We start from the raw sequence: 27,563 nt of genomic DNA, 5'->3' as shown, positions 1-27,563 counted from the left end.
AACAATCTGTTTCTTAAAGCATATGCACTTCAGTACATCTTTCCTCTGTGTCTTTATCTAATTGCTTGTCCTTTTCTATGTGTCAGGGTTTTTAATAGACCATATGTTGAATGGTCTCTGTTTATTTCATTCATATAAGGAAAGATTCATGGTGGCCAAAGACCAAAGTATATTCTAAATGCTTGGATAACCTTAGACTCTTTCAGAGACCAAGGTAGGCCTCTATAGTGACCTAGGAACCCACCCAGTTCCAGAATGCACAAGCAAAGCTATTCAGTATGGTACAGGTTGAGAGAACTTTTGTAGGTGAGATAAGGACAGTGGTGAGTAATGTCATCTCTGAAGATGTTCCCGTGTTCAGTCTTAGAGCTTGCACTACCTCACCCCACTCCCTCTCACATTAACATCACAAGATCAATCACTCCTGTTGCAAGGTCAAAACTGAAATGGCCTGGTTGAGCAGGCTGGAGGAAGCAAAATCAGTCTTTTCTATGCTCAGTGCTGTCTATCTGGTCCATTCCAAGCAAGGACCATCACTGGGGCTACTCCTTGCCCATGGCAGCATGCTGGTCTCCTAATGGCTTTCCAGTGGCTCCACAACCTACTCTTTGCACGCTTGTCCGAAGTCAGGCCAACTCTCATTGCACATCACAGGCATCTATGCCAAAGAGCATCCCACTTACCACCTAGACAAACTCCGTTCGCTGTAGAAATGGGCAGTCTGCTGGTCTTCAGTGACTTTCTCATTTGGCTCCATAGAAATGAATTTGGCAGAAATCCTTCAGATTTCTGGCATATGGTTATTCGTTATCCTTAGCTTCTGGTACTGTTGTGAAGTCTGTTATCTGTATAGAATAAGGTTAATTTTAGTGATTTGTGGGTAGAGGGGGATCCAAGCATCTCTTCTTACGATGCTATCTTGCCTTCAAGGCTAATTGCCTCTTGTGATGTAGCTCTTTTAAGCATAGATTGACCTCCTTCATTCAAGACTCACTTTCATTTCAATTATAAATTGTTCTCCATATGTAGTGGATACATGTGCCTCCCTTTTCCCCATTTTTTCCCAGGCAAGTAGTGGCTCACTAGAAAGAGTTGGGAATTTCTTGAATTAGGATGTTAAAGTCTAAAAGTAGAAGGGAACTTTTTGAGACCCTTAAATGCTATTAAGATTCATAAATTGGCTCTAGGCACTAGAGTACAATAAACGATCACATTCCTTTTTTTTTTTTTTTCTAAATCAGATCAGATCCTAAACTGCTCCTGCCAACCTATATTGGGGCTCTCCCCTGCCCCCACCTTCCCGTTTGGTGAAGGAGCCCGGTCCTTGGTCCCTGGTGGTTTCCATGGTTACTGATGCTTTTTCTGATGGGGCGTCATGGCTGGTGCGATGCCATCTGTCAAACACCGCTCTCATGATGAGTCACACAGATGTCCCTTAAGGTGTTCCTCTCACCGACTGCAGGCTTAGCCACATGCTGCTGCTTTCGAGGCCACGGACTTAATGATCATTCATCAGAGAAAGCTGAGTGCAAGTTCTCTGCCAGCCCCGGGTGGAAGTTTTCCTAAGGAGAGTGGCTGTACTTTTATATTCTATTGAACTAATGTTTACAGAAAGCCACATATGGCCAAGCACTGAGAAAGATTTGAGGATTTAACAAAAACAGTTTCTGTTGTCAAAAATTTATAATCTTGGTGTCGTAAAAGCTAAATACATATAAGCACAATTGTCAATATTACAAAGCAGAATTTTATAAATACAGTATAAAGGATGCATGTTTTAAGTGCATCTTCTTCCAAAACATAACTTGTGTCTATCCACTTTGCTCCATCTCTGCTGATTCCACCCTAGTCCAAGCCACCATCCTTTCCCTCCTGGAGAATTTGGGAGTGTCCTACCTGGTCCTTCTGCCACTGCTCAAATTCCCCACAGCGAGTTCTTCACACAGCAGTCTCAGTGATATCAGTGGTACTACTAAAAAGCAAATCAGAACCTGGTACTCCTCTGCCTATAGCAATTTAGTGGCTTCTCACTGACGTAAGAATAAATCAATTTATTTAAATCCATCTATTCTCCTTTAGAATAAAATCCAAACTCCTGACTGTGGCTTGAAATGCAAGGTATGACCTAGCCCCGCCTGCCTTTCTGACCATGCATTTCACCAGTCCCCCTCCTTCTAAATATTCTGGGCCTGCTTCTTTTTTCATCTCATGGCTGGGCTTTCTTATTTTCCAATAGCAGGAATATGGGGCTTCCTCATAGAGACTGCCCTTGACTTCCCAGCAAAGTCCCGCCCATTAATTTCTCCCACAGCACCCTTTCATTTTTCTTCAAGTTACATATCAAGTATATGATTACATCTACCTGTTTGGTTGTCTCTCCCCACCTGCCTCTGAGGTCCATGAGGGCAAGAACTACACCTGGATTGTTCACTACTATCCACCTGTAGGCCTGGCACCCCCGAAGTACTCAGTCTATATTTCTTTTTTTCAAATATATTTTTATTGATTTCAGAGAGGAGGGGAGAGGGAAAGAGAGATATAAACATTAATGATGAGAGAGAATCGATCAGCTGCCTCCTGCACGCCACCTACTGGGGATCGAGCCGGCAACCTGGGCATGTGCCCTTGACCAGAATCAAACCCAGGACCCTTCTATCTGCTGGCTGACGCTCTATCCACTGAGCCAAACCAGCTAGGGCAATCTATATTTCTTTAATTAAGACTGCCTGAGTTCTAAAGGACAATTCCAGGATCAGGGCATGAGAAAGGGCATTTGAGCAGAAGTTATGGCAAAACAAAGTCACCAAAGGACAGTTTACATGGCATGTTTGTAGTTGGAAGTAGACAGACCAGTGTGGTTTACTTTTGGTGGTTTTGCAAACTACCCTGGAACTTTTATGCATATTTTAAGCTAAGTTTTATATCTGTTCTTTATTTTTCAGTCGGGGCAGCGCTTATTAAGTTGCAGTGGATAGGTAGTGTCTTTCTAATCCTGGCTCACTTCCCCCACTGACATTGAGTTTAAAAAAACTAAAGAGAGCATGAGCTCCTATAGGTCTCCATTATCACAGGGCTTTCTCTGGCAGGATAATGAGTGGATGTTCAAAAACAGCACCTCTGTATTACTTGCATTCCTGGACTTCTATGCAGTGTCCTTTCTGTTACTTAATCTCTTCTCTTTTCTGTTTTAATCAAAACTTTCAACTGAAAAAAAATAGTTTTGCTTTGAATGATGAAAAGAAACTTGATCCTAGAGCTATATTTCTATGAAGTTTTGATTTAGGAAAGCCCAGCCCTGCCTGTCTCTTTCCCAGCTCTGGACCCATTCTCCATTCCAGCGGAGATGTTTATGTTATGTATAAAGTGGCTCCTGCCTGCCTGGGACTGGTGATTAAGAGCTCAGAATAATGAAATCTGCACAGTTGAAACTTGGCTGTTGGCTATAGTTATTATGCAACTCTTAACATTTCCCTTTTGTTTCTGTCAATAATACAAAATTTTCAGTTTTTCTTTCAGAAGGAGCTCTTGAAATACACTAAAATTTGTTCCAGTAGTATTTTTAAATGATCAAGTTAAATATATGCATTTTGAAAGGACAAGAAAATTTAGTGGCTGTACAATAGTATTGTTCAAACTGTCTACGTGAACAGCTGCACGGAGCTGAAAATACAAAGGCCACTCTGTGGGCCTTAGATTCTTGTCTTTAAGCAGATTGCTCACCAGGCCTTGATTAAAATAGCAAATATCACAGGAAATACAGCAAAAGTGATGATAAGAGGCAGCATATTCCAACAGTAGGGTAATTTTGAACAATTAGGAGATGTGTAATGAGATGTCTTAGGCAAATGATAAACATTTTTCTTCCCACTCTCCCTAATATCTGAATTTCTAATATTAGAAGAGACTCACACCTCACCTTAATTCATATTGTGGCCCTGTACTAAAGTGCACCTCTCCAGAGCAAGCAGGAATATCTTGAGTTTCATCAGCCACAGTGCCCCTGAATTATTAAAGTATAGGGCCAGGACTCTTCGATGGTCATGTAGCTATAGTGTGATTGAGGGAGTGAATGTTTCTGACACTTCCTGAGAGCCCGTTTCTTAAGAGAGGAACAAGACACCATGAAGGCCTTTATCTCAAGGAATGAAGGTGGGGATGGGGTACCACCATAGGAAGAGAAAAGATTTGAAGAGGAGGCCAGGGCAGCTAAGGTCACATGATTATGTTACTCTTCTGCCCATGGTTGGCCCCAGCAGACAGTCACAAATTGGGGGACCTATAGTCCAGACTTAGCAGTCAGAGAAAGCTATACAGAAGAGGGGTATTGCGTACTCATAGATTCCAAGCACTTCAGCACAGAGTAGCACCCCAGAAACACTTGATGATTCATTAAGTACACGAGATAGACACCCATTATGGCCAGGAAAAATAAGCAGCTTACAAAACTCCATTCCATGATTGCTAATGTAGGAAAAAATGAGTGTGGATATGTGTTTGCCTTTGTGATTGCTTCTCCTAGAACCATTTATTGGTGCAGAGGAGAAAGTAAATTAGTCTGTATGGAGGCGAGGCAGTTAGGAAAGCATTTTAGAAGAGGTCATATCTGAATAAGGTTTTAAGGAATGAATAGAATTTGCCAGGCAGACAAAGAATGGTAGAGGGTTGACCGAGGAAATGATATATAGAAAGGCACTGAGTAGCAAACATTCAGAATTTGGGAATCCAATTTGTGTGGCTAAATCATGCTATATTCGTTTCCTATATCTGCTGTAACAAATCATCAAAAATTTAACAGCTTAAAACAACACAGATTTATTATCTTATAGTTCTGGAGGTCAGAAATCTGAAATGGGTCTCATTGGGCACAAATCAAGGTGTTGGCAGGCTGCATTCTTTCTGAGACTCTAGGGGAGAATCTGTTTCCTTACCTTTTCCAGCTTGTAGAGTTCACCTGCCCTCCTTGGCTTATGGCCCTGTTTTCCATCTTCAGAGCCAGCAGTGTAGCATCTTCATATTTCTCCCTGACTCTGACCTTCTTACTCCTCCTTCCACATGTAAAGGGCCCTTGTGACTATATTGGGCCTTCCCCCAATAATCCTATATAATAAAAGTCTAATATGCTAAGTGTCCGGTCATCCGGTCATCCGTTCAAGCAATCAAAGCATAATATGCTAATGATATGCTAAGGTCACTCAACCGCTCGGTATGACATGCACTGACCACCAGGGGGAAGACACTCTGACCGGTAGGTTAGCTTGCTGCTGGGGTCCAGCCCATGGAGACTGAGTGAGACAGGCCAGAAATGCCCTGGAGTCCTCCCAAGGTCCCTCCCCAGCTGGCCAACCCCTATGTCCCTCCCCAGCCCCAATCATGCACCGGTGGGGTCCCTCGGCCTGGCCTGTGCCCTCTCGCAATCTGGGGCCCCTCGGGGGATGTCAGAGAGCTGGTTTTGGCCCAATCCCACAGGCCAGGCCGAGGGACCCCACTGGTGCATGATTCGTGCGCCAGGCCTCTAATTCAAGATAATCTCCTTGTAGTAAGGTCAACTGACTAGCAATCTTAATTTCATTGACCATCCTAATTCTACCCCATGCCATGTAATGTAACATACTCATAGGTCCCAGAAATTAGGACAAAGATATCTTTGAGGGACCATTATTCTGCCTACCACACATGCAATGCAGTATAAGGTGTTGAAGGTGATGAGGAAGAGAGAAGTTGACATGAACTTGTCAACCCCCGGTGGAAAATGCCATCCATCCATATCAGGCCCCAATATCAGGGGCCTATAACCTGGTATTTGTGGGGTTTTTTTTAATGGAGGAGTCAATATGCTGGAGTTTTTCCATGGGTATGTTTCAGTTAACAAATGTATGTTTGCTGTATAACAAATCACCCAAAACTTAGTGGCTTAAAACTATAACCTATTCTCATGATTTTGTGAGATTTGGCTAGGTGATTCCTGGGCTGGTTTTATCTGGACTTCCTCATAAAGCTACATTTAACTGGAGAGATGGCTGAGCTGGAAGATCCAAGGTCTGGGCTGCCTCAGTTGTTCTCACTGTGAATTCCCATCCCCTTAGGCTGGGCCAGCTTCCTTAGATGATAGCCTCAGGACAGAATTCCAACAGCATGAAGGTGGAGGCGCAGGGATTCTGGGCCCCACAACATCACTACCACATTCTTTGGGTTTGGCCAAACAGTCACAAGGTGAACTCATATTCAAGAGGACGGGAAATAGATTCCACGTCCTGATGGGAGTTGCTGCACTGGCCATACTTCATCTAGCACAAGTTGTGAAAATTAGAATTTTTGCTCTGAGAGTAGGATTTTGAAATTTGAGATTTCAGAAGCAAAATGTTTCTGGATGACAATATCAGGCACATGACCAAAAGTATGAATGGCTCATTAGAGTGTGGCAGATATCACTGGTGTTGAAGGGGTAAAGAAACTGTGAGACTAGGGTGTGGGGTGCATCGTCTTGTGGACACAACAAGAGTTGATGGTGATGGTGAATGTGGAGGAGGGACCTGCGGTTCAGGAGATGACAGTAATAATGCCATGGGCAGGTGTGAGATAATCAAGCCAGATGGGGCTAATTAATAGCCAGAAGATCATGACCATTGTGTTCTAAGTCAGCCTATGGATGGTGGGCACTGCACCCAGAGCAGCAGCCACCATGTACCACCTATTTGTCATCTTCCACATTGCCTTGTTCACTTGCCAGTCTTTAAATAAACATACCACTTCTGATTTCCAGAGTGTGAAGATAGATCCTTCAATTATTTTAACTTCAGCATCAGTGCCCTGAGGATTCAATGAAAGTATGATATGAACTTCAAGTCAGTTTTGAGTAAGAAGACTACAAAGCTGCCATAGTAACAGGTTACTAATGTCAGTTCTTCTAAGTCTTCTTTCTCTTTATACTTTCCTTATCTCTTCAGATATGTATCTAAAGGCAAAAGGGTATCTGCACAGATCTGCATGATATATGGTGCTGAAATTTATTAACAGTGCTAAATGAATACTATTTATTATTCTCATGCTAGGTAAATAAAGATCAGAAACTAGATAGTCATTATCCAGATGGTCCCAAGAGCTCATTCAACCATAAGAGTGCCAGATATGAATAAATTAGAGCCCCTAACACGTAAATGAAAATAAAATTGCATATTTTCATAATTACCACCATAGTTTAATGCTCATTTGTTTATATGTAACAGATGAACAACCAGATTACAACAATACATGTGTAGCATGAGTTTACATCCTTGGCTGTGACTTCATGCCCTTAAAATGCTTTTAAGATTACGACAAAATAAATTTCTTCCCAAAAGAAAAGATCTTCAGTATTTGAAAATCCAGAAAACCGTTCCTGAAAATTAAATTCCATGTCTAAAGTGAGTGACCTAGGCTATGAATATTTAATTCCTGCCTTTTATTTCCTTTATATGCTGTCCCCTTTGCACAAGGTTCAGCACCTTTGGCAGTCACTTCGGTGTCTAGCAGATTGCTAGAGATTAGACGACTCACCAATGTTATTCTCACCTTTGACACAGAAATTCTTTTAAGGACTGCACATGAGATGTGTCTATAAATAAGTAATGATATTTTTGTAATCATAGCCTTAATATAAAGCTGGGAAAGCTTTGGCCCCCTCAAAGTAGTGTCCTGAAAAAACTACACAGCTATTCCACCAAAGCTGCCATGTTTCAAATTATTGAGGGGAGAGGAGATTACTCTTTTGGAGCTGCTAACAGAGCTACTTTGCAAGCCAACAAGAAAACCAATTGTATTTTTTTTTTCGTATCTCAATTTTGACTAAATCCAAGCATTCCTCAAATTTTAGGGATTGGCTCTCTCTGACTTTTAATTATCTAAAACAGCAGTCACCAACCAGTGGTCCACAGACCACTGGTGGTCCATGAGGTCAGACAGGTTGGGGACCGCTGATCTAAAACATAAAATAAAATTCACTCTCAAAAGAGTGAGGTTTTCCTTCCATCTCTTAGGACATTCCAAATAATATAACTCAGTTTCCAGAGTGTGAGGCTCCAAATGGAACCTGTTTTTCTGGCACAGGCTACCCCATGCTAATATCCCCTGAAACTTATTAAGAAGTGTTACCATTCTCATTCCAGAATCTAGAAATGCCTCCTAAAAATATTTTTAAGCTACCTTTCTAACTCTATTATATTTAGGTAACTATATCCTCCTCCCCACCCAGAACCTTTTCTGCCTTATTTGTATACGGTCACCTGTGCTCCATCTTGTATTTCCATTCAGTGTTTTTCAGTAACTTACCCTTTAATTGTTCTTCTAGAATATATCCCTTTTATAGATCTTTGTGCAAAATCAAGTGTATGGTTTTGCATCTAATTCTGGTCTTCCACCTGACTCAATTTTGCTGTCCTGTAAAGGCATTCATCTTCAGTATCATGATTATAATTTTTGAAGGCATCTGTGTGTCTGGTACTCAAAACAACAGTTCACCTAATCCTCACAACAGCTTCAGGGGATTCCCACCTCAGATAAGGAAGCTGAGGCTCACAAAGAGGAAATAACTTGCCAAGTCAATGACTGCAAAATGGGGACTAGGATTCTAACTCACATCCATCTAAGGTAGGGATTTCTCAGCCTCGGCACTATGACATTTGGTTGTGGGGGCTGTACTGTGCATTCCACTATGTTCAGCAGTATTTCTGGCCTATGCCCACTAGAAGCCAGTAGCACTCCCCCAACCCCATGTGAAAACTAAAAATGTCTCCACACATTGCTAAATGTTCTCTACTTAAGACTCACTGATCTAATGCCAAAGTCATTCTTTTGCCATCTTATACTATTAAATAGGGAACAAGTAAAACCATAGAATGTAAAGGCTAGATTTTAAAGAGATAAATATTAGGAGTTACCACACCTGGCTGATCCTCAGAATTAGAGATTTCTTTTCCCACCTGAGACCTTCAGAACAGCATTTGCCAGGTGAGGGGCAGGTATCTATCTACTTTAAGCCCTTCCATTGTGTAGGAGCCGCAGATCAGATCCTAACCTCATCACACATCTGTTCCTTGAGTCACTCCATTCCCATCAAATAATTCTCCAGCCTCTGGTTTGTCACCTACTGTGATGGTGTTACAGGAGACACGTTCATGTCCAGATAGTCCCAACTGAAAAAGCATTCTTCTTTATGTTCTTCCTTCTATCTCTCCCTCTATTCTCACACTAGGCAAATGGTCACTTTTCTCAAATCAGTTGAATTAAACACTTATAGAGTCCCCATTACATATCAGGTCCAACAATTTCTTTACCACTGTGGTCATTAAAACCATTATCGGCTCTTTAAAAATGACCATATAACCAGTGTTCTCAATTTAACAATAGACTTCCGCAAAAGGGCAGTTCCAATTCATTAAAATCTTAAAGTCTTAAAATGGTTGGCTGTCCATCTGGTCTCTACCAGGAAGCAGTCTGCTCTGCCTTTTGTGGAGGCTCTTATATGGAAAGCAGAGCTAACAGCTGCTCTTCCTCTTCCTCTTGAAAGATCTTCAGTATTAGAAAATTCAGAAAACCAGGTCAGCAACTTTCTTTAAACCTTTTTTGATGGTTTCAGGAAAACTCCCAAGTAGTTCCTCATCCTGGTAAAATCATTCTTTACCAAATGTTCCAGATTTCTTGATGAAAACATAGAAAGTAGAATAAAATATATATTGCTTAATGGTGCCCCTTGTGGGAATATATTTTTATGAACTTGATTAATAGAAATAAATGGATAAATATAAAAAGTTTATTAATGTATCAATCAATAAAATTACTATTCACTCTTCAGTAATGTTGGGTAGTGCTGTCTGCTTGCACTTTAGAGTCTCCTCTAAGTCGCCACAATAGCTGAGAACCTATAGAAAACTGCTTTCCAGCAGGAGATATTGGATCATTGGAAGACTGTGATGGTATGGGCACTAGTATTGCCAAGGCAGCCTCTGCCCTCATGTCTCAGGCTAGCCCTGCAGGTGATGAGTCTCTTTAGCGGTCAACATGAGTAGCTGGTGAGCTATAAATGTGTCCCAGCAGCTGACTAGTCTGGATGGATCTCCAGTAGGCAGGTTGTGTTTAGAGAAAACCAAGGAGAAAATAACATGTTAACCGGAATAAACTGTTTGAGGTCAAAATAACAATCCGGTGTTTTTTGTACTTGTGTGAGATATAAAAAGAAAACTTGGGTTTCACTTAGGCTTAGTATAAACTTCCAAACTTCTTGCTTATGCTTGGTTACCTCCAAAGCAATTCCTGGACAAAGAGAAAACTGCCTGAACCCCTCAGGTCTTTGATTGCCCTGGGAAGCCCTGGTGTCTTTAATGTGGTATCTACTCTCTTCTTACAGGGTTTTATAAATGGACACTGACATGGACTACGAAAGGCCCAACGTTGAAACCATCAAGTGTGTGGTCGTGGGAGACAACGCCGTGGGGAAGACACGCTTGATCTGTGCCAGAGCATGTAATACGACGCTAACGCAGTATCAGCTGCTGGCCACCCATGTACCAACCGTGTGGGCAATTGACCAGTACCGGGTCTGCCAGGAGGTAAGATATACAGAGTTTCTTTAGAATCCTCAGGGCACATCACTGCTACTGCCTGTCTGATTTTAAAGGGAGGAAAGGGGCAATTTGTACATTCAAAATAAAACTAGCATTTGTAGTGCCATAAGAGAAAACAAAAGCAAAACGCAAATTTGGGAGGATGGCTATGGGATCCTGAATGAGGTGGGTTTGAGTCATGTGATTCCAGGAGGAGAACTGAGCTGAGGTTAAGTCCTGTTAGGGGAAATGAGAAAACTAAATGCAAGCAAGTTGGAGTCAGATGGGCATTGAGGGGTGCTGACCCAGACATCCTTCCCTGGGGAGCCTTTGAGTGCCACTGAGCATGAATGCTCTCTCTCTCTCTCCTGCAGGTTTTGGAACGTTCCCGGGATGTTGTTGATGAAGTGAGTGTTTCTCTCAGGCTTTGGGATACTTTTGGCGATCATCACAAAGACCGGCGCTTTGCATATGGCAGGTAAACCAGGACTATGCAGCGCGGTTGAGCTTGAATACAATTTCCTTTCCAAAACCCACAGCTGCTTCATAACTCAACAAAAACCACATCATATGGCCTTGAAATATGTTGGGTTCTGCAGTGTGTCTAAGAAAAGACCAAAAAAAAAAAAAAACCCACAACCCAAAATGACGTTGTTTCCTGTTGTCAAGAAAAGCAGTGTGCCTGGCCACTCTGTTCCTCCCAGGAAGTACTTGACTAAAAACAACCAGAGTGCTAGTTAAACAGGGATGTTTGCAAGAGGAGGATTCTTTTGTGCCCTCAGCCTTGGGCTGCTTTGATTGCTGTTTTCCTGGATAATGCTTTATTTGCCTTCTGTTAAAATGTTTTAAGTTTTCTTAGCACATGACCACCCCAGCTCTAAAGGTCTCTTTGGTCTCTTCATGACCATATTTGTAGAGTCAGATGTTATTTGCTTTGGGCTTTGTTATCTGAAAAGTCTATTACTTTTATGTGAAGGTCATTTTTAAAAAGAAAGAAAAATATATCTGAAGTCCTTCACCAGACACATTTCCAAAATGAACTGAAGCATTAATATATATTTTTCATTAAAAAAGAAAAAGAAAAAAGAGAAAGCGAAGAAGGGAAAGTTCAGTAAAGGGAAGCTTAATCTGGAAGGACACGAGAAGGAATATGCCTTAAAATATTTAGCAACTTCTTGTCACCAAAACTCCAACAGCCTTCATGACCTTAACTTTAAGCCTATCATAGAGAATGTGTTATACCTATCAAAATCCAGATAAGGAGATCTTCTTACCCCTTAATTATAAATTAACACCTTTCATTATAAGTTTAGAATTTAGGTTTTGTGGATCAGCTATCCCTTGTCAAAATCAAACATGGTGTTACCTCATAGGGTTGAACTATTTAGCTACTCCAGACACGGGAGTTGCTCCTTGGTATTGAGGTAAGCGTTTCTGAACGTCCCCTCTAGCCCTTCAAGCTGGTAGCTCTCTGCAACCTCTGAGCACACTTCTACTGGCATATCTCCAAATGGCCTCGAATACTGAATAAGAAGCTGAGAAGCCGTTCACACACTGAGAGAATCTGCAATTTAGACAGGTCTGTTCAAAGGGATTCAGAAGGAGGCATATGAAAGTAAAACTTTAACAAAAATTTTTGGTAACAAGGTCTTTGAACTTAATATTCAGCATCATGGATACTTGTCTTCTCCTTAAGTTTTGTTTTGTTGTTTTTTTCTTTCCAGGATGTTCTTGATTTTTATCTCAGTTGCATGTTAGTTTTTCCCTATGTTAGTTTGTTTCTTTTGTCCAATTATTACACACACACACACACACACACACACACACACACACAGTAATGAACCTGCTTATAAGTACTATGCAATCACATTTGTAATATCTATGGTTTCAGGGAAGCATAATAAAATGATGACTTGAAGCAAAGTAAGAATAGATATGGTAAATTTCAAAAGACTGTTTGTATATACCCCACTTCTGAAAAAGTGTTGTGAGAATGATGGGCCTAATATGAGCCTGCTGAGACTTTGGGTTTTGCTTCAGTACCTCAGTGGTTTGCTGCCACTTGAAATTTATGCTTTTAAAAACATAAATTTTAACTTGGGTCCACAGTGCAAAAGTTGCATTGTGGTCCTGTAAGGGCTGCTTCATTATCGTGTGGGTTCCTGCTTAGGATTGATGGACTGGCACAATAGCCTTCATTGACCTAATATTGACAGGCATCTACATTGGGCCTCCCCCGCTCCCTGATGTATCTGGGGTCATTTTACCACTTGTCATGCCTGTGCTTATTCACCAACAAAAAACAAGCTGCTCTTGCATGTGACTCCAGCAGATCAAAGTGCATTGTTCTGCTCCCTTGTCTGTCTGTCGGGTTTGGTTCTATCAACTGTAACCAGGTCCCCCTTTGATGAAAACAGGACATGCTTTCCAAGCCAAGTCCAGTTCTCTGAACAACACACGGGGCTTCAGGAAGCATTCCCGTGTTTCTGGACCAGCTCTCCATGGGCCTCACTTCATGTGCATATTTGTACCTTGTACTTCCTCTGTCTTTTCCAATTCTCCACAGCCTCCAGGCATCCTGCACAGGCCCCACTACTGGTAAAAAACAAACGCTCCTGTCTTAGACTCCAGCATCTTTCTTTAAATGATAAAAATGTAATACCCTATTGATGCAGCACCAAAATATTACATTTTATGGAAAATTCTGATAGTAGTAGGAGTTTTTATTTATTTATTATTTTTAACATATTTTTATTGATTTCAGGGATGAAGAGAGAGGGAGAGATATATAGAAACATCAGTGATGAGAGAGAATCATTGATTGGTTGCCTCCAGCATGATCAGGGATCAAACCTGCAACCCGGGCATGTGCCCTGACCAGGAATCGAACCTTGAGCTCAACGCTCAACCACTGAGCCACTACAGCCGGGCAGAAGTTTCTTTTATTCAGTCTAAGGGTCCAACCACTGCATTTAATGGCTATGTGAAAGCTGTTGAATTTCTTTATGACTTTTATTTTTAGCTTTATATCATTTGTGAAGGAGAAAAATCCTAATTACAGTTCCTGACAATGTTTGGTTTGCAAACCTATTTTTTGACTGATGTTTTTACTATGCTTGGTGTGAATTGCAAGTCAGTGAGATGTGATATATTCTTTATACTAGTACTTGGAAATATATTTGAAACCTTTTTGAAATAATTCATTTGATTCTTGTGGTGACAGTGAGAGAAACCAGATTTCTACCAAGATGCCTTGGACTTCACCTAAAGTTTCCTCTGCTCCTTAGCACCAAACTAGCTAATAATTTGCCCCCTCAAACATTCTTTGGCATGAACAAGCAGAGTGGATCCTGGGGACACAGGAGGGTGTCAGTCTGCTCACTTCAATCTGTAGTTTTACTAGCATAGTATAACTGTAACCAGAATGGCATTGCTCTTTTTTTATGATAGTCAACTATTCAACCCATTTATTTTTAGCCAACTAGAATAATATCAGAATAATAGCTCTAATTTATCCAAGGCTTATAATGTGCCAGTCAAAATATTTGATGCTTTGCCAACATTAACTTTGTTCATCCTTTTAGGAACCCTAGGAGGCAGAGGTTATTTGCAGGCTGCATACAATTGAGTCAAGTTGTATTCCTTCACTTGCCCAATAGTGAATTTCAGAGGTGAATTTAAACCCAGCTCTGCCTGACTCCTGGCTCCCACTCTTCCTACTATACCAGGCTACCTCAACCTCATTTTAAACAGGATGCAACTGAAAAACCACTCCACCTTGATGAGCGAAGTGTCTGTTTGCTGTTACATATTTGTGCAAAGACTTAGAACTAGAAGAGATCTCAAAAGGTCATCTAGTTGAATTATTTTCTTTAGAAAGGGAAGTCATCCATCCAAGAAAAAGTACTGATAGGAGCCCTGTGTTCACTGGAGATGGAAGGTAGCAGAGTAGCAGCATCACCATCCCAACACTTAACACATTTGAAATCTGTCAAACTCTCTCTTGTCTGGAGTGAATGACTCCAACTCTCATGTAGCCTGTCTTCCCACCACCTACTTTCTATCCACTTTTGGATGAACTTTTGAAGCTCTTTTCTGGATCTTTTTAAATGTCAAGAACAAGACTGTACATAGTAACCATGACTGTGATCAGCTGCTCTCTTTTTTGGCAAGAAAAGAGCCTCTTTTTAAAGGGATATCACACAACTCAAAGTTTATCCCTGGAACTATTATAAGAATGAAATGTTCACACTTAGGTACCTGGCACTGAAAATGTAGACAAACAGGATGGGCTCTGCCTTCAACAGGACATCTGGGCCCCTCTATTCCTCTCTGATAGTCACACCACACATAAATAATTATAAATTGTATTGTTTCCTTTCCTTGGAAACTTCCAGCATTGATCTGTCTCAGGCCCTTCAAACACTGAATAAAGCCTATGGTGCTGGAGGTGGTGGTGACAACAGCAGCCACAATTAAATTGGAGCTCCCCATGAGCCAGGCCTGTGATAGGTGCTGTATAAATCTCTTCCCACTTCATTCCTGAGGTGACCCTGCAAAGAAAGCTCTCTTCATAGTTGAGCAAACAGGCACAGAAAGGGACCAAGGTCAGACAGCTAGGAGACAGTAAAACTGAACTTTTCCTGTACCTTCCTTTGCACCATGCTTTTTGGCTGATGATGATGCTTGATCAGAAATTTACTTAAATTTATTCCTGGTGCAGTCTAATTCTTATGCTGTTTTGTTTTTTGTTTTTGTGGACACTGAAGACCAGCATTCACCATCTGTCACCAGCTCTAATATTCCATTGTTCCTCTTAAGTTTTTATACATAGCAAAGAGCCAAATTCTTTATGTGCATCTAAAACTAGCTAAAAATGAGTCCTTTTCCTTCCAGTAAAAATGATACATTCAAGTGAACTTTCTGAGTGTGAGTAGGAATCTTGGGTACAGATGGCCCTTCATTTCTACAGGTTCTGAATCCATAAATTCTACCAACGACGGATTGAAAATATTCTGAAAAACAATGTTAATGTTGTTGCTGGCATGTACTATGTAGTTAAGCCTAAAAAATGTACAGACATTTTTCCTTGTCATTATTCCCTAAACAATACAGTATAACAGCATTTACAAGCACTTACATTGTATTACATATTATAAATAATCTAGAGATTATTTAAAGTATATAGAAGGATATGCATAGGTTACATGCAAATACTACACCATTTTACATAAGGGACTTGAAAATCCTCAGATCATGGTATCCACAGCGGGTACTGGAACCAATCCCTGTGGATACTGAGGCGTGTCTGTATTTTATAATGGCGTGCTTTCTCCCCAAAATTTAACTTAAACATGCAGAACTACTGTACTTGCCCTTATACTCAGCAGTTTCTAATCATATTTTCAGTCTAGTTGGAATCCATTTATTCTATAAATTATTCTTACACCCTGTTTTTTCCCAAATACTATTAGCTCCTATGAAAAGTACAGTATATGTTTTAAATGGTAACATTAATTAGAGCCGTGGTTTCTGTGTGTCTTAGGTAACTGATGTTTCACATTGAAGGCACATGTAATCAGATACAGCATGAATACATACCAATTTGAGTGCTCGCTTGAGGTCCTTTAAAAAATTCAGGATTATGGGTTTGTGTCTTTGTCTAGGATTGGCTGTACTTGTGGTTGGTTAATGGTGAGGGAAAAATCAGAAACAACTAATGCATCTAGATAGAGTATTTTGAAGTAGCTCTTATTGTTCATGGCACATTCTAAATGCTGAGCCAGAAGTAACATCCTAATGATGATTTCAGGATGGCAAAAAGCCTGTTTGAGAGAAACATATCAAAGTGAGGTGGACCAGGGCCAAGACTAGGGTGAGGTGAGTAAGTCATTCCACCTCAAGCATAAAATATAAATAATAATGCTTTTTAAAAGATAGAAGCACTATTACTGGTTTTTTGTTTGTTTTTTTTTGTTTGTTTGTTTGTTTGTTTTTTGTTTTGTTTTGTTGTTGTTTTTTCTGCCTCAGGCTCAGTATTGGCACTGTTGCTGGTCTTGATTATATTTAAAATTTTGGTATTTCGTTCATCATGGATTTTTTTTCCTGTAATTTTTTTAAAGATGTGTTTCATCTGGATTACTGAGATTTTTGGCACCTCTGTAAGTTTTGCACTTGAGGCAAGTGTTAAACTCTCTTCACCCAAGACCTGGCCCCAGTGGTGGACTTCATAAATTGATAGCAAGGTAGCAAAGGGAGGAAAGTTAGCAATGCATGTTCTTTATGGGAAAGTAATCCAAACCACATTTCCACATGTGTAGTACAAAGGGACCTAGGAAAATTCTTGCAACTTATGTCTTAAAGATATTTAGTTCTGCCCTAGCTGGTTTGGCTCAGTGGATTGAGCGTCGGCCTGCGGACTGAAGGTTCCCAGGTTCGATTCTGGTCAAGGGCACATGCCTGGGTTTCAGGCTCAATTCCCAGTAAGGGGTGTGCAGGAGGCAACCAATCAATGATTCTCTCTCATCATTGATGTTTCTATCTCTCCCTCTCCCTTCCTCTCTGAAATCAATAAAGATATATTTTTTAAAAAGATATTTAGTTATATGTACTGCTGTGGCTTAAAGAACTAAGACCTGCCTAGGTTATAGAAAACAATAGAAAGACATAAAAGAAACAGTTTGTTGGACCAAGGGACAAGAATAGTTGTTCCCTAAGAAGTTAAACTAAAAGTGCTAGCTCTCATACTTGAGTATGCCTAAGCACCCTGGTTATTTTGGTTTCAGAGTCCTGGGGAGAGATGAATCAGCAAATTTTAGCAAGTTTCTGGATTATTATAAAGCAGATGGTCCTCGAGTTATGCTTTGGTAAACACTGCCGTGGAATTATCATGATGCTCTTTACTGAACCTCGGCCAAAAGGGAGGAATCTCTGGAAGATTAAAAAGAGAACTTGAGAGTAAAGAAAACCAAAGAATACATGCTATGTGATTCCATTTGTATAAAATTCTAGAAAATGCAATCTCTAATTATAGAAAGTATATTGTTGGTTGCCTGGGAAACAGGAGGGAGGGAGGAATAAATTAAAAAGAGACACAAGTAAACTTTGGGGGTGATGGGTGGCTGTTATCTTGATCGGGATGATAGTGCCAAGGGGTGCATAGTGTATTTCGATTGTATCTCAAAGTTTTTTTAAAAAATAGAAATATTTTATGGGCAATAAAAGTAGTCTATGATATGCAAGAAAATTTGCATGGTAAGCAATATATGTTTTAATTATTTATAGAACTTAAAGTTCTCATTGAAAACGTAAATCATTTGTGTGAATTTGGAATTGGGTGGGAATGGGACCAGATTTTTAATAGTAGAATATGAGAAATGGGATGGTTTTAGAAAGTCAAAGCTAATGATGGGACACTATCAAATTGTCCCCAAATTATGCTGGTTCCCTTTCCCAAGAGATAGAGCCCTCAGATGTGAGGTTATAGTCTGACCAAGTAACCTATGTCTTTGGTTATGGTTATGTGTGTATCTTTTTCTAAGGAAATTATTTTGACCAGGTACCCTGTGATAGCCGAATAGAGAACAACACGTTCCATGAAAGTTTTCCATGTCTCCATCAAATAGCAACAATTTAGTCTTTTCTAGTGGGTTTGTTCTGGAACTGGGGGATGCAGTGGTTCTCTAGGAGTATACAAATGACCTTTTCTGTTTGGGACTCAGCCACTCTGGCTGGGAATTGGTGCAGAGGGGAGCTATCAGGACTGTCCTCTCACTGGATTAAGCACTAAGTAGAGGTATGAGGTTGCACCCTTGTTAGTTTCTCTGGTTGAGTCCCAACCTACCTTTCCAGCCTCATCTCTTGCTGCCTGCATAACAAGATATTTATAGTTCCCCATCCTCTGTTGCCTCTTGCCCACAAACATGCTTTACATCCACATGGAAAAATTACAGTTCCTACTCCATCTATTCTTTACCTACTTAATTACCACTCATATTCTAATTTAGATCAAGGGTCACAAAATCCCAGAAGTCCTCTTCATCCCTATCACCTTCAGAATCCAGGTGAAGTATGTCTCCTTTATGTTTCTATACAATACCTTCACAAATCTCTATTACAGACACGATCACATTGTTTGGAAATTGTTCCTTAATCTTCTTTTCCCATTCCCCTTTTCCTATTATTACTAGTATCTTTAGAACAGAGATTTTGTCTTTCTACTCTGTGTCCCCAATGCCTGGACCTGGTACACAGCAGGAGCTTAATGAATGTTAGTTGTTGGAGTGCATGAATCTATCGATTGATCTTATACAAGCCAGGATTTTCTAAGGCACTTATGAAGAAATATCATAACAAAAACCAAATTATTTCACTAGGTTGAATTTTACATTTGAACTTTTAAAATAAGAATAACAAATCTTGTACCAACCTGAAGGTTAGAAAGATGGAAAACACTTGTGCCAGGCCTCTCTTCAATGAATTAGCAAATGAGAAGATCAGCTGTGAAGCCAGGAGAAAAAGGAGGGAGGCACAGCCAGCCACAACCCCAAACCTCTCTTTGTCCCTCAATATTTGGATGTGAAAATTTCTTTTGGAGTGACTTGTTTGAATGAGTATTACTAAACAGAGAATTACTTGTATTAATGCTAATGCTTTTCCAACTATAGGTTGTTTTCCTCTGGGTATCATTTCCAAGATCTTTATAAGAATCATTTTAAAAATAATTATATATGTAATTATTCCATTTTCCCAAAGATGAGGCATTAAGGAGAACAATTAAAGTTGGATTATTACTGCTTTGCGCTTATCCAAAACAAACAAAAATACATTAGACAAAATGCATATAAATAACTGATAAAATTTAAGGTGATGGAAATTTATGGATTGTATACTAAAGCATAGGATTTCAGTGATGCCAAATCATCTGGAACACAGAAAATACGTCTGTGCCATACTCCGTGCCCTCCTCCACCTGCTGTCCCATACTGTCCTTCCTGCTCTGAACTGGTACATCTTGTATTGTAACCAGAAGACTGAATATCCCAAGGGCCAGATTCCCGTGCCAGACTCAGCCCTGTGTCCAGGATGAAATTGTCCTTGGGAAAAAGCAGTGCCAGATGAGATAGCAACAGGGCTTGATTGATGACTGGGGTCACTCGTGTTCTAAGACCTACAAGAATGCTTGCTGCTGCCCAAACACTGGCCATGGCTGGGGAAACGGTCGTCTGTGGTTCAACACAGAAAAGCATTGATGAACCCAAAAGATGCCACAGCAATCTGAATAACGAGGCCACTAGATGGGTAAAAAGAATAAAAAACATGCATTGTTCAATACATTAACATCTTGTGTTCTGCCTTCTTTTTTACCTTTTTTTCTATTACTACTTAATAACTACAAGCTTGACAACTTGGGTCAAATCTACCTAAGTAGATTTTCTTCATGGAGGAAGAGAAAAAACATCAGTTTGTGATGGAATTTTCTGGTGAAGAAATCTATTTCAGTCCATATAGTTTTTTTCTTTTAAATAAGGAGGTAAAATAAGAGAGACTGTAAAGTAATTCTACTGTGTCTTCAAAGGGTAATTCTGTTGCCATCTTTCAGCAAGTCCATATCAATAAAGGAATGAGCTGGTAAGCAAAAAGGAAAATATCTCTTGATGAGAATGTTCTTACTTCTAATTAGCTGTAATACACAAGATATTTCCTTGGTGACTTTTGAACCCATAATCATATGAATCTGACAATAATTAGTACTTCATAGTTTACAGGACACTTCAACAAATATTTTTTCAGTGAATCTTAACAGTAATCTATCAGTAACTTTTAATATTGGCTATTCATCAGATTTCCACGATTATCCCATCACTTCATTCTCTCCCCAGAACTCTTGTGCCCCCAGCATGCAGTGTAGACCATAGTCAGAAGGACAAAGTATTGAATTACAGAAAGATAAAGCAAATTTTCAAATTCTCTTTTAAACTTATCACCTTGGCTATCTTTCTATTTTAGTGATTTTTTTTAAATTTGGTTTTTGGCATTTTTTTTAATGATGGTCTGTGAAATGGAAGGTGTTCCCTTAAGCCTTAATTCTATGTAACTAACACAATTAATTCTGAAAGTAGCTTCCCTATTTCTTTACATTTCCTTTGCTTCTGAAGATAATCTAATTCCTGGAAGAGATCATTAATCCATTATTCTGGTGTTATGAAAGTATCCAATTAGATTGGGTAAATGGGTTTTTTAAATAAATTCAAATAATTTAAAAACAATATTGCCTGGCTAATCTCTGCTGTTTACCAGAGATATTATAGTGCCATCTTTCAGCAATAATTGTCTGAAGAAAGAGAATAACTCACATACTATTTTCATTCTTTATTGAAATTATAAAATATCCCCTGACTTATTTTAGGCCTAAGTTTATTTCTTTTAGACTTTGAGTCTGCAAACATACTGGCATCTTTATTTTTTACCCTCCAATATCTATAAGGCTTTTTATTTGATAAACAGTAACTGAAGGGCTCTTTTGTTACAAATGCTGTGTTGTGTACAATGGAAGACAAACTAATAGGAACAGAACAAAATCCCTAAAAATGAAACTTACAATATAGTGGTAAAGACAGCACATAAATAATTACAATTCAGTGTTAGAAATGCTGAACTAAAGATGTCAGTACGAGGAACAGGGAAGAAAATTGATCAGGGTGAATACTCAAGCAGCATTCTCAACTTTTCTTGTTCATACCCTACACCTAGTCCATCAACAAACCCTGTTGGCTCTACTTTCACATATATATATATAGAATGCAGCCACTTCTTACCATCTTCTCCCAGGCCAAAGTCGCCATCATCTCTCACTGCATTATCTCATAACTGGTCCCCTTCTCCTACCTTATCCCTCCTGGCAACCCTCTCCCCACCACCACTTAGTCAGTTTTCATTATAACAGTGGGTGATCCTTTTAAAACATAAATTACAGTATTCTGGTTTCTCTTCAGATTGCATAAATCTTTCGCCTTTTTAAAACAGATTATATCATGTCATTCTGCTCAAAAACTCCTAATGGTCTATCAGTTCACTTGAAGTAAGAGGCCCTCAGGCTCTCCCTACCTCTGCCCAGCATTGCCTCTCAGCTCAGCTCCTGCTGTATTCCCCCAGCCCTCAGGGAAACATCCCAGGCATGCTTCTGCCTCAGGGCCTTTGCACTAGCTTTTCCTGTTCCACTATATTCTCCCTCAAGATATCAGCAAGTTAGCTCCCTCACTTCCTCTGGTCTTTACTGAAATGTCACCTTCTCACTAAGGCCTTCCCTGGCCTCATTTTAGTAGCACCTTCTGCTCCCCAATATTTCTGTCCCCATCTCCTGCTTTATTTTCTGTTAGCACTTGTCACTACCTAACATATTATGTATTTTACTGTTTTTGTTTGCTTGTTTTGCTTATTGTCTCTGTATGAGGAGGATAAGAACAATGAGGACAGTCATTTGTGTCCTTAAATAATTGTTGTGTCCCCAATGTCTAGAAGATTGCCTGGTACACAGCAGGTTACCAGTTAATATTTTTTGAAAAAATGATTGAATGATTGCTTATTGATATTAGATGAGTGACTTAACAAGTTCTTGTACCTTTATCCATTCAAAGAGGATTGCTGAGAGACCTGGGTTAAATTCCCTTTCTTATTGTGGTAGAATGATCTTGAGAGTTTGTTTCAGAACAGTCAGGGAGGTTAATCCCAGAGACCTCCCATCTGACATTCTAGCTGATACAGAGGCTTTCTTCTATTTACAGCTAGTCTTGCTCTCAGGAGAAAACATTAACAGTGTAGGAAGGAAGTTCCTTAGTCACTTAGCTACAGGGAAAGCCAAAGAGAAATGAGACTGACAGGTGGAGAAGGGAGGGCATTTATTACCACAATTTCATCTTCTCCTGTTAAGCAAGCCTTCTTTATGTCAATACTTACTGCTTCCATTGACCAGGAGTTAAATCAGATTGCTTAACCTATTTCTTCTAACAAATTACTTGTGCCTCACTCAATTTCACATGCATTCAACTTTTTCTGATGATTGTGTGAGGTGTAAGAATATACTAAATGAAGCATAGATTGGTAAGTATAGAAAATAGAATATCAAGTGGAAAATAGCCAGTTTCTATTGGATGATAACCAACAACCTTCTAGGGCAGGGCCATTTCCCCCCATGATATTTGTGCTATGATGGTAAAACCAACCATTTTTAAGACTTGCATATTATTTTTCTTAGGGTTTGGTGGCATTGGTTGGGGTGTGGCAATGGCTTCCCTGCATAAGAGTGTGCATTGCTCTGGTCCCATTTTTGGAGGGTGGGGGAAGACTGGTTTAAAATGCTGATTCCTACTAAATATGCAGTTATGAGCTTAGAAGAAATAGTTGCGCACACTAATCATTCCCAAATCTGAATATATTTCAGGGTGTTTTCACAGTTTTTCCCACATAACATCTGTCCTTAAGAAGCCTCACTGCTATTGGTAAAGTATTGACTTGATTTCTCTGCTCACCTCCAGGGCACTGCATGGTACTGCCCTGCCAGGCGTTCCCCTGCAGGCCTTTCCATCTTCCATGAGTATGAGTTTACACAGCCATTCATCTCCAGGTGGTTATGTTCACCATCACTGACAATCCCTCCACATCTCATACACACCACCGGGCTGCTCCCCTACTAAAATTTTCCCAAGCCACATGTTACACATTTCTTTTCTCTGCCATGCTCCCAACTGTTTTGTGCTGTTTGGGTCTGTCTGTTTGCATAGCGCTGTCAGACTATATGCATGAAAGGTGCATTGTTGACATGACTGGTTTTGAAAATGTTTCTGAAAAGAGCCTACCTCGATTATTTGGGGGTGGGAGGAAGAGGAAGTTTGAAGCCCCAAAAGTGGAGGTCAGAGACTCTTACTTGAGTCTTTGTCAAAAGGGGACAAAGAAAAGAATGTGACCATGATCTCTACCCATATAAAGGGTATGGATGTCTCTACTAAAAGAAAAAGAATAATAGGCAGTAGTGACATAAAGAGGTAGGATCCATAGAACAAAGGGCTTAAAAATGTTTGTTAAAAAGGACACACTTGCAGGCAAGACTCAGGTTAATATCATTGTTAGCTTTCTTTTAGTCACCAAGTTCAAGACACCCTACCAGAACTGGCCCATGGAGATGAGTGTTTGGCTATCCCTCTCACAGCTGTCTGGTATACTGCATGGACTCCGCTGTCGTTCACATTGCCCATCAGATTTGCCTGGTTTTAGGCTCTCAGAGAAAGAATAATTTAGGAATTCTTTTTCACTTAACCAGATAAGAAAGCATAAGTTAACTGGACAATGATGGGACTAGAAAAGGGAACACAAGAAGCACCTTTGGGATAGAAACGAACTTACTAATACGAAACTCGTTCCTAATAACCAGTTTTTGATAGTGATTATCTACCCTTTTCAACCACTTCTTCAAAGGATGAATTTGGTATTTCTGGTTGGAAAAGCAGTTCAGTTTCTCATTGTTTCTCTGGTCTTTTCCTACTATGTTTGCTGTATTTGATTGTAGTTTTATAAAGACAGGCCTTGAGAACATGTGTGGCATTTGCTGTTTAATGTGTAGCTCTGGCCAAGATATGTGGGGAAGATGCACTTTTTTCAGACTTTTTTCCTTTAATCTTCCAACAAAGATTGGTCCCAACTTTGCATGCACACTCCTTATGTTATCCAGATATCTTTGCCAATCTTTTCACATGCTATTTTTGGCCAGTGTTCTACTTAAAAGATCACTGAAAAATATGCTTTTTTGTTTGTTTACCATCTGAAGAAAAACTGATGTGATTGAGGTTGGCTTTATCAGCTCAAGCATTTTTGGATGACTAGATCTCTTTCTGATTCCCTCCCCACCTGCTACCCCTCCTGAAACTGAAAATTCACAATGTTCAAACATATAGACTTAAGTAAGTCTATATGTTTGAACATTGTGAATTTTCAGTTTTTCAGAACATTGTGGATTGTTTTTTACTTAGCTAATCAAAACATTATTTCATGGGCATTATTTGGTATGTTAGTACCCTAGTGAAACTTTTATATGTATATTTCCCCTTAGGAACAAGAAATCACATTTTCTCCAAAACAATAAATATTTATAGGCACTCAGCTGAGACTATACATTTGAATCCTTTGTAACTCTGGCTTTCTAATACAGTTACTTAGCCCAATCACAAAAATAAATAAGTAAATAAGTAATCCAAACTTCTTTCTACCCCCTTCTCAATATTCAACTTCTGGAGTTTCGAGTTTTATCTACTTTGTGCTTTGCCTCTTTATTCTCAAATTCTTATGCATTCTGTTCCAAACAGCTGTAGGACTCCATTTAAATCCTATCAGGTTTTTTTACAGCTGAAATAGGAACCCTGAGGTCATTTCCAGGCTAATCCTGCTGTTTAATATGGGAGAATGTCCTCATCATACCACCCCCTCCCAATTATTTTTAAACTCAGTTCTTCAAAGTAAAAAAAAATAATAATAATAATAACAGTTTCAGTTCCAGGTCCCCATGGAATGTTAGCTCCAATAGAAGTAAAAATGCTAAAAGCTGCCTTTTTCTCTTTATCCTTTGTAGGAATGGCATTTTTAAACATGAGCTTGTGTAGACATTGAACAGTCTCCACATGGGAATGAATGGTTTGATTAAAGGTTATTTAATATCTTAGTTCCTTGGAATTCTGCCTAAAGCTGGAGATATTCTTCACTGTAGGTTTTGTGCCTTCTTTGACTACATTGAAAAATGGCTCAAAAAAGCAGAGGGAATAAATGGCATTCTCAAAATAGTTACTTGATTGTATAGGTGTTTGTGTCACAGAGGATACTGATGTGTTGAGAATGAGGAATTAGAAGAGAATGTTGAGATAAGGAGGAATGTGTTAAAGCAGCATCTTCCTATGGCCCTATTATTATATTCATTGACACAGTTTCTTGGATAAAATCAGGTTTTGAGTACTGCATTCATATTGCAACCTAAGGAATAGGATTCTGTATCATCTGTGCACAATGTTTTCTTCATTTGCATTTATATTTAGATCAGTAAGGGTTAAACTGAATACATTTAAGCAAAGATGATATTTTTAACTGCTTTCAATATAAAATTATGGGGACAGATTCTCATGGATGTGCATTAAAGAGGGGAAAAAATAACTTTATTCTAAGGATACAGTAGAATTTTGTCTCAGAGGTAGTGTTCCTCTCAGCACAATCTCTTCTTTTTAACTATCATTCTTTTGAGGCAAATATTTACAGAGCATGGAATTATATTTCTAGCTTTCCAACAGCATGTCCTACATTGAAATATTGATGGGACACAGTTAGAAGTTGGCCCCTCCGGACTTGTATTGTGTGATGGCATTGTGCTGCTATCATCAGGAGATTCCATATTTTCCAACCCCCAAGGTCCTGTCTCTACTTGTTTACAGGTCATCTGGAGAGTAACTAGTATGTGTTCAGCGGCATGAGTGTTATCACAGTAACCTTGGCAACAGAGCTAGCTCTGATTTCAAAACATCACATGATGTATCATAAAATTAGATAATGGAATTGACATTTAGCTACATGTCTGCCATATAAATTAAGCCCTGAGAATGATTTCCTTTATAGTCACATACCTTAATATGGAAAGAGAAGGTACCAATTTGAACAGTTTTATACAAATACATACTATTCCACTTTTAAGTGCTAAATACATTTTCTCAGTTCTTTCTCTATAATATTGAACCTCGGATATTGCCATATTATTCTCACACTGCCAAAATTCATGGTGGCTTTATTTTATGATCAGGATGAAGCTTACAGCAGAGCTACATCAGATATCCTATATAAATAGGATTATGAATAATAGAAAACTCAGCTCCTAAAAAAATGTTAAATTCAAAGCACTCTTGGCTTTACTGGTTTCTGTTATTAATGATGATTGGAAGTAAGACTGCACAGAATATTCTAATAAATCAGAACCCCAAAGACAAGACATGCTTCCTTTTCATTGATATATTTATGGATATTTTACAGATATTTTCCAGTATCCAAGAATCTTTGATAATATCTTTATTTCAAGGACACTACACATGCAGATTAATACATTTATCTACTTTGAATCCTAGGTCCTCTTTTGTGATTTATAAATATTTTAATCTCAGCATTTTTCTCTATATTTGCTCTGATCAGTTGCAGATATATGTGTGTGTGTGTATGTGTGTGTGTGTGTGTGTGTGTGTGTGTGTGTATATATATATATGTGTAAATGTAAAGAGTTAACTTGTGATTTACATTTAATGTAAGCACCCTGCAGTTTTCTACCTTGCAAATGATTATTTTTAGAAATTTTATGGTTGCCTGGATATATTTGTTTGTCTTTATTGATATGTAGGGGGGAAAGCTCATTAATGATTTAAAAGAAGGTGTTTTGATTAAATTTATTCCTAGTAATTTTTTAAAGCAATTGTGAATGGGATTGTTGTTTTAGTTTCCCTTTTTGATAGTTTATAATTAGTATATAAAAATGCAACTGATTTCTGGGTATCTATTTTGTATCCTGCTAACTTTACTTAATTCTGGACCCTTGAATCTCCTGCTCAGGTGGTAAATATTAGAGGCAGGCTTTCAATATATGTTTCTTTCAGGTCCCCATGGAATGTTAGCTCCTGCTCTTTGAACTAGTTCCTTTCTAATTTCCAACATATATAAATTTCCCTTCATTTATTTTGAGCTAAAAAAATTAAAAATTAAAGATGGTGTTTCGATTAATCAACTTGATCCTTCTCATTACATAACAATAAAGGCAATAAATTAACATCTAATAAAATTATAAGTTTATTTATGAATTTAGCTGCAAGATAATCTCGAATCCTTGGGCATAAGTTTTCCTGTTCCTTATACTCTTCTGCCTCAATGTTCTCAAAGTCATCATTGAGCCTGTTTCAACCTAGAATGATAGTTTATAATTCT

At 39.2% G+C, this 27,563-nt stretch overlaps 1 protein-coding gene across 3 annotated transcripts in view; it reads left to right on the top strand.

Moving 5' to 3' along the window:
* The window catches only part of RHOBTB1 (Rho related BTB domain containing 1), a 67,781-nt gene that overhangs the window by 17,958 nt on the left and 22,260 nt on the right, over positions 1–27,563 (top strand). For all 3 annotated transcript variants that reach the window (XM_080642949.1, XM_080642950.1, XM_080642948.1), the window contains exons 3-4: positions 10,379–10,580; positions 10,949–11,052. In XM_080642949.1, the coding sequence (XP_080499075.1) occupies positions 10,389–10,580; positions 10,949–11,052 (296 nt within the window). In that variant the 5' untranslated portion in view covers positions 10,379–10,388. The remainder of the gene's footprint in view (positions 1–10,378; positions 10,581–10,948; positions 11,053–27,563) is intronic.

Source organism: Plecotus auritus (genome assembly GCF_963455305.1).
Source record: "Plecotus auritus genome assembly, chromosome: 9".
NCBI lineage: Eukaryota > Metazoa > Chordata > Mammalia > Chiroptera > Vespertilionidae > Plecotus > Plecotus auritus.
The sequence above is the reverse complement of the archived record's forward strand: the minus strand, read 5'-3'. Positions and strand labels throughout refer to the sequence as shown.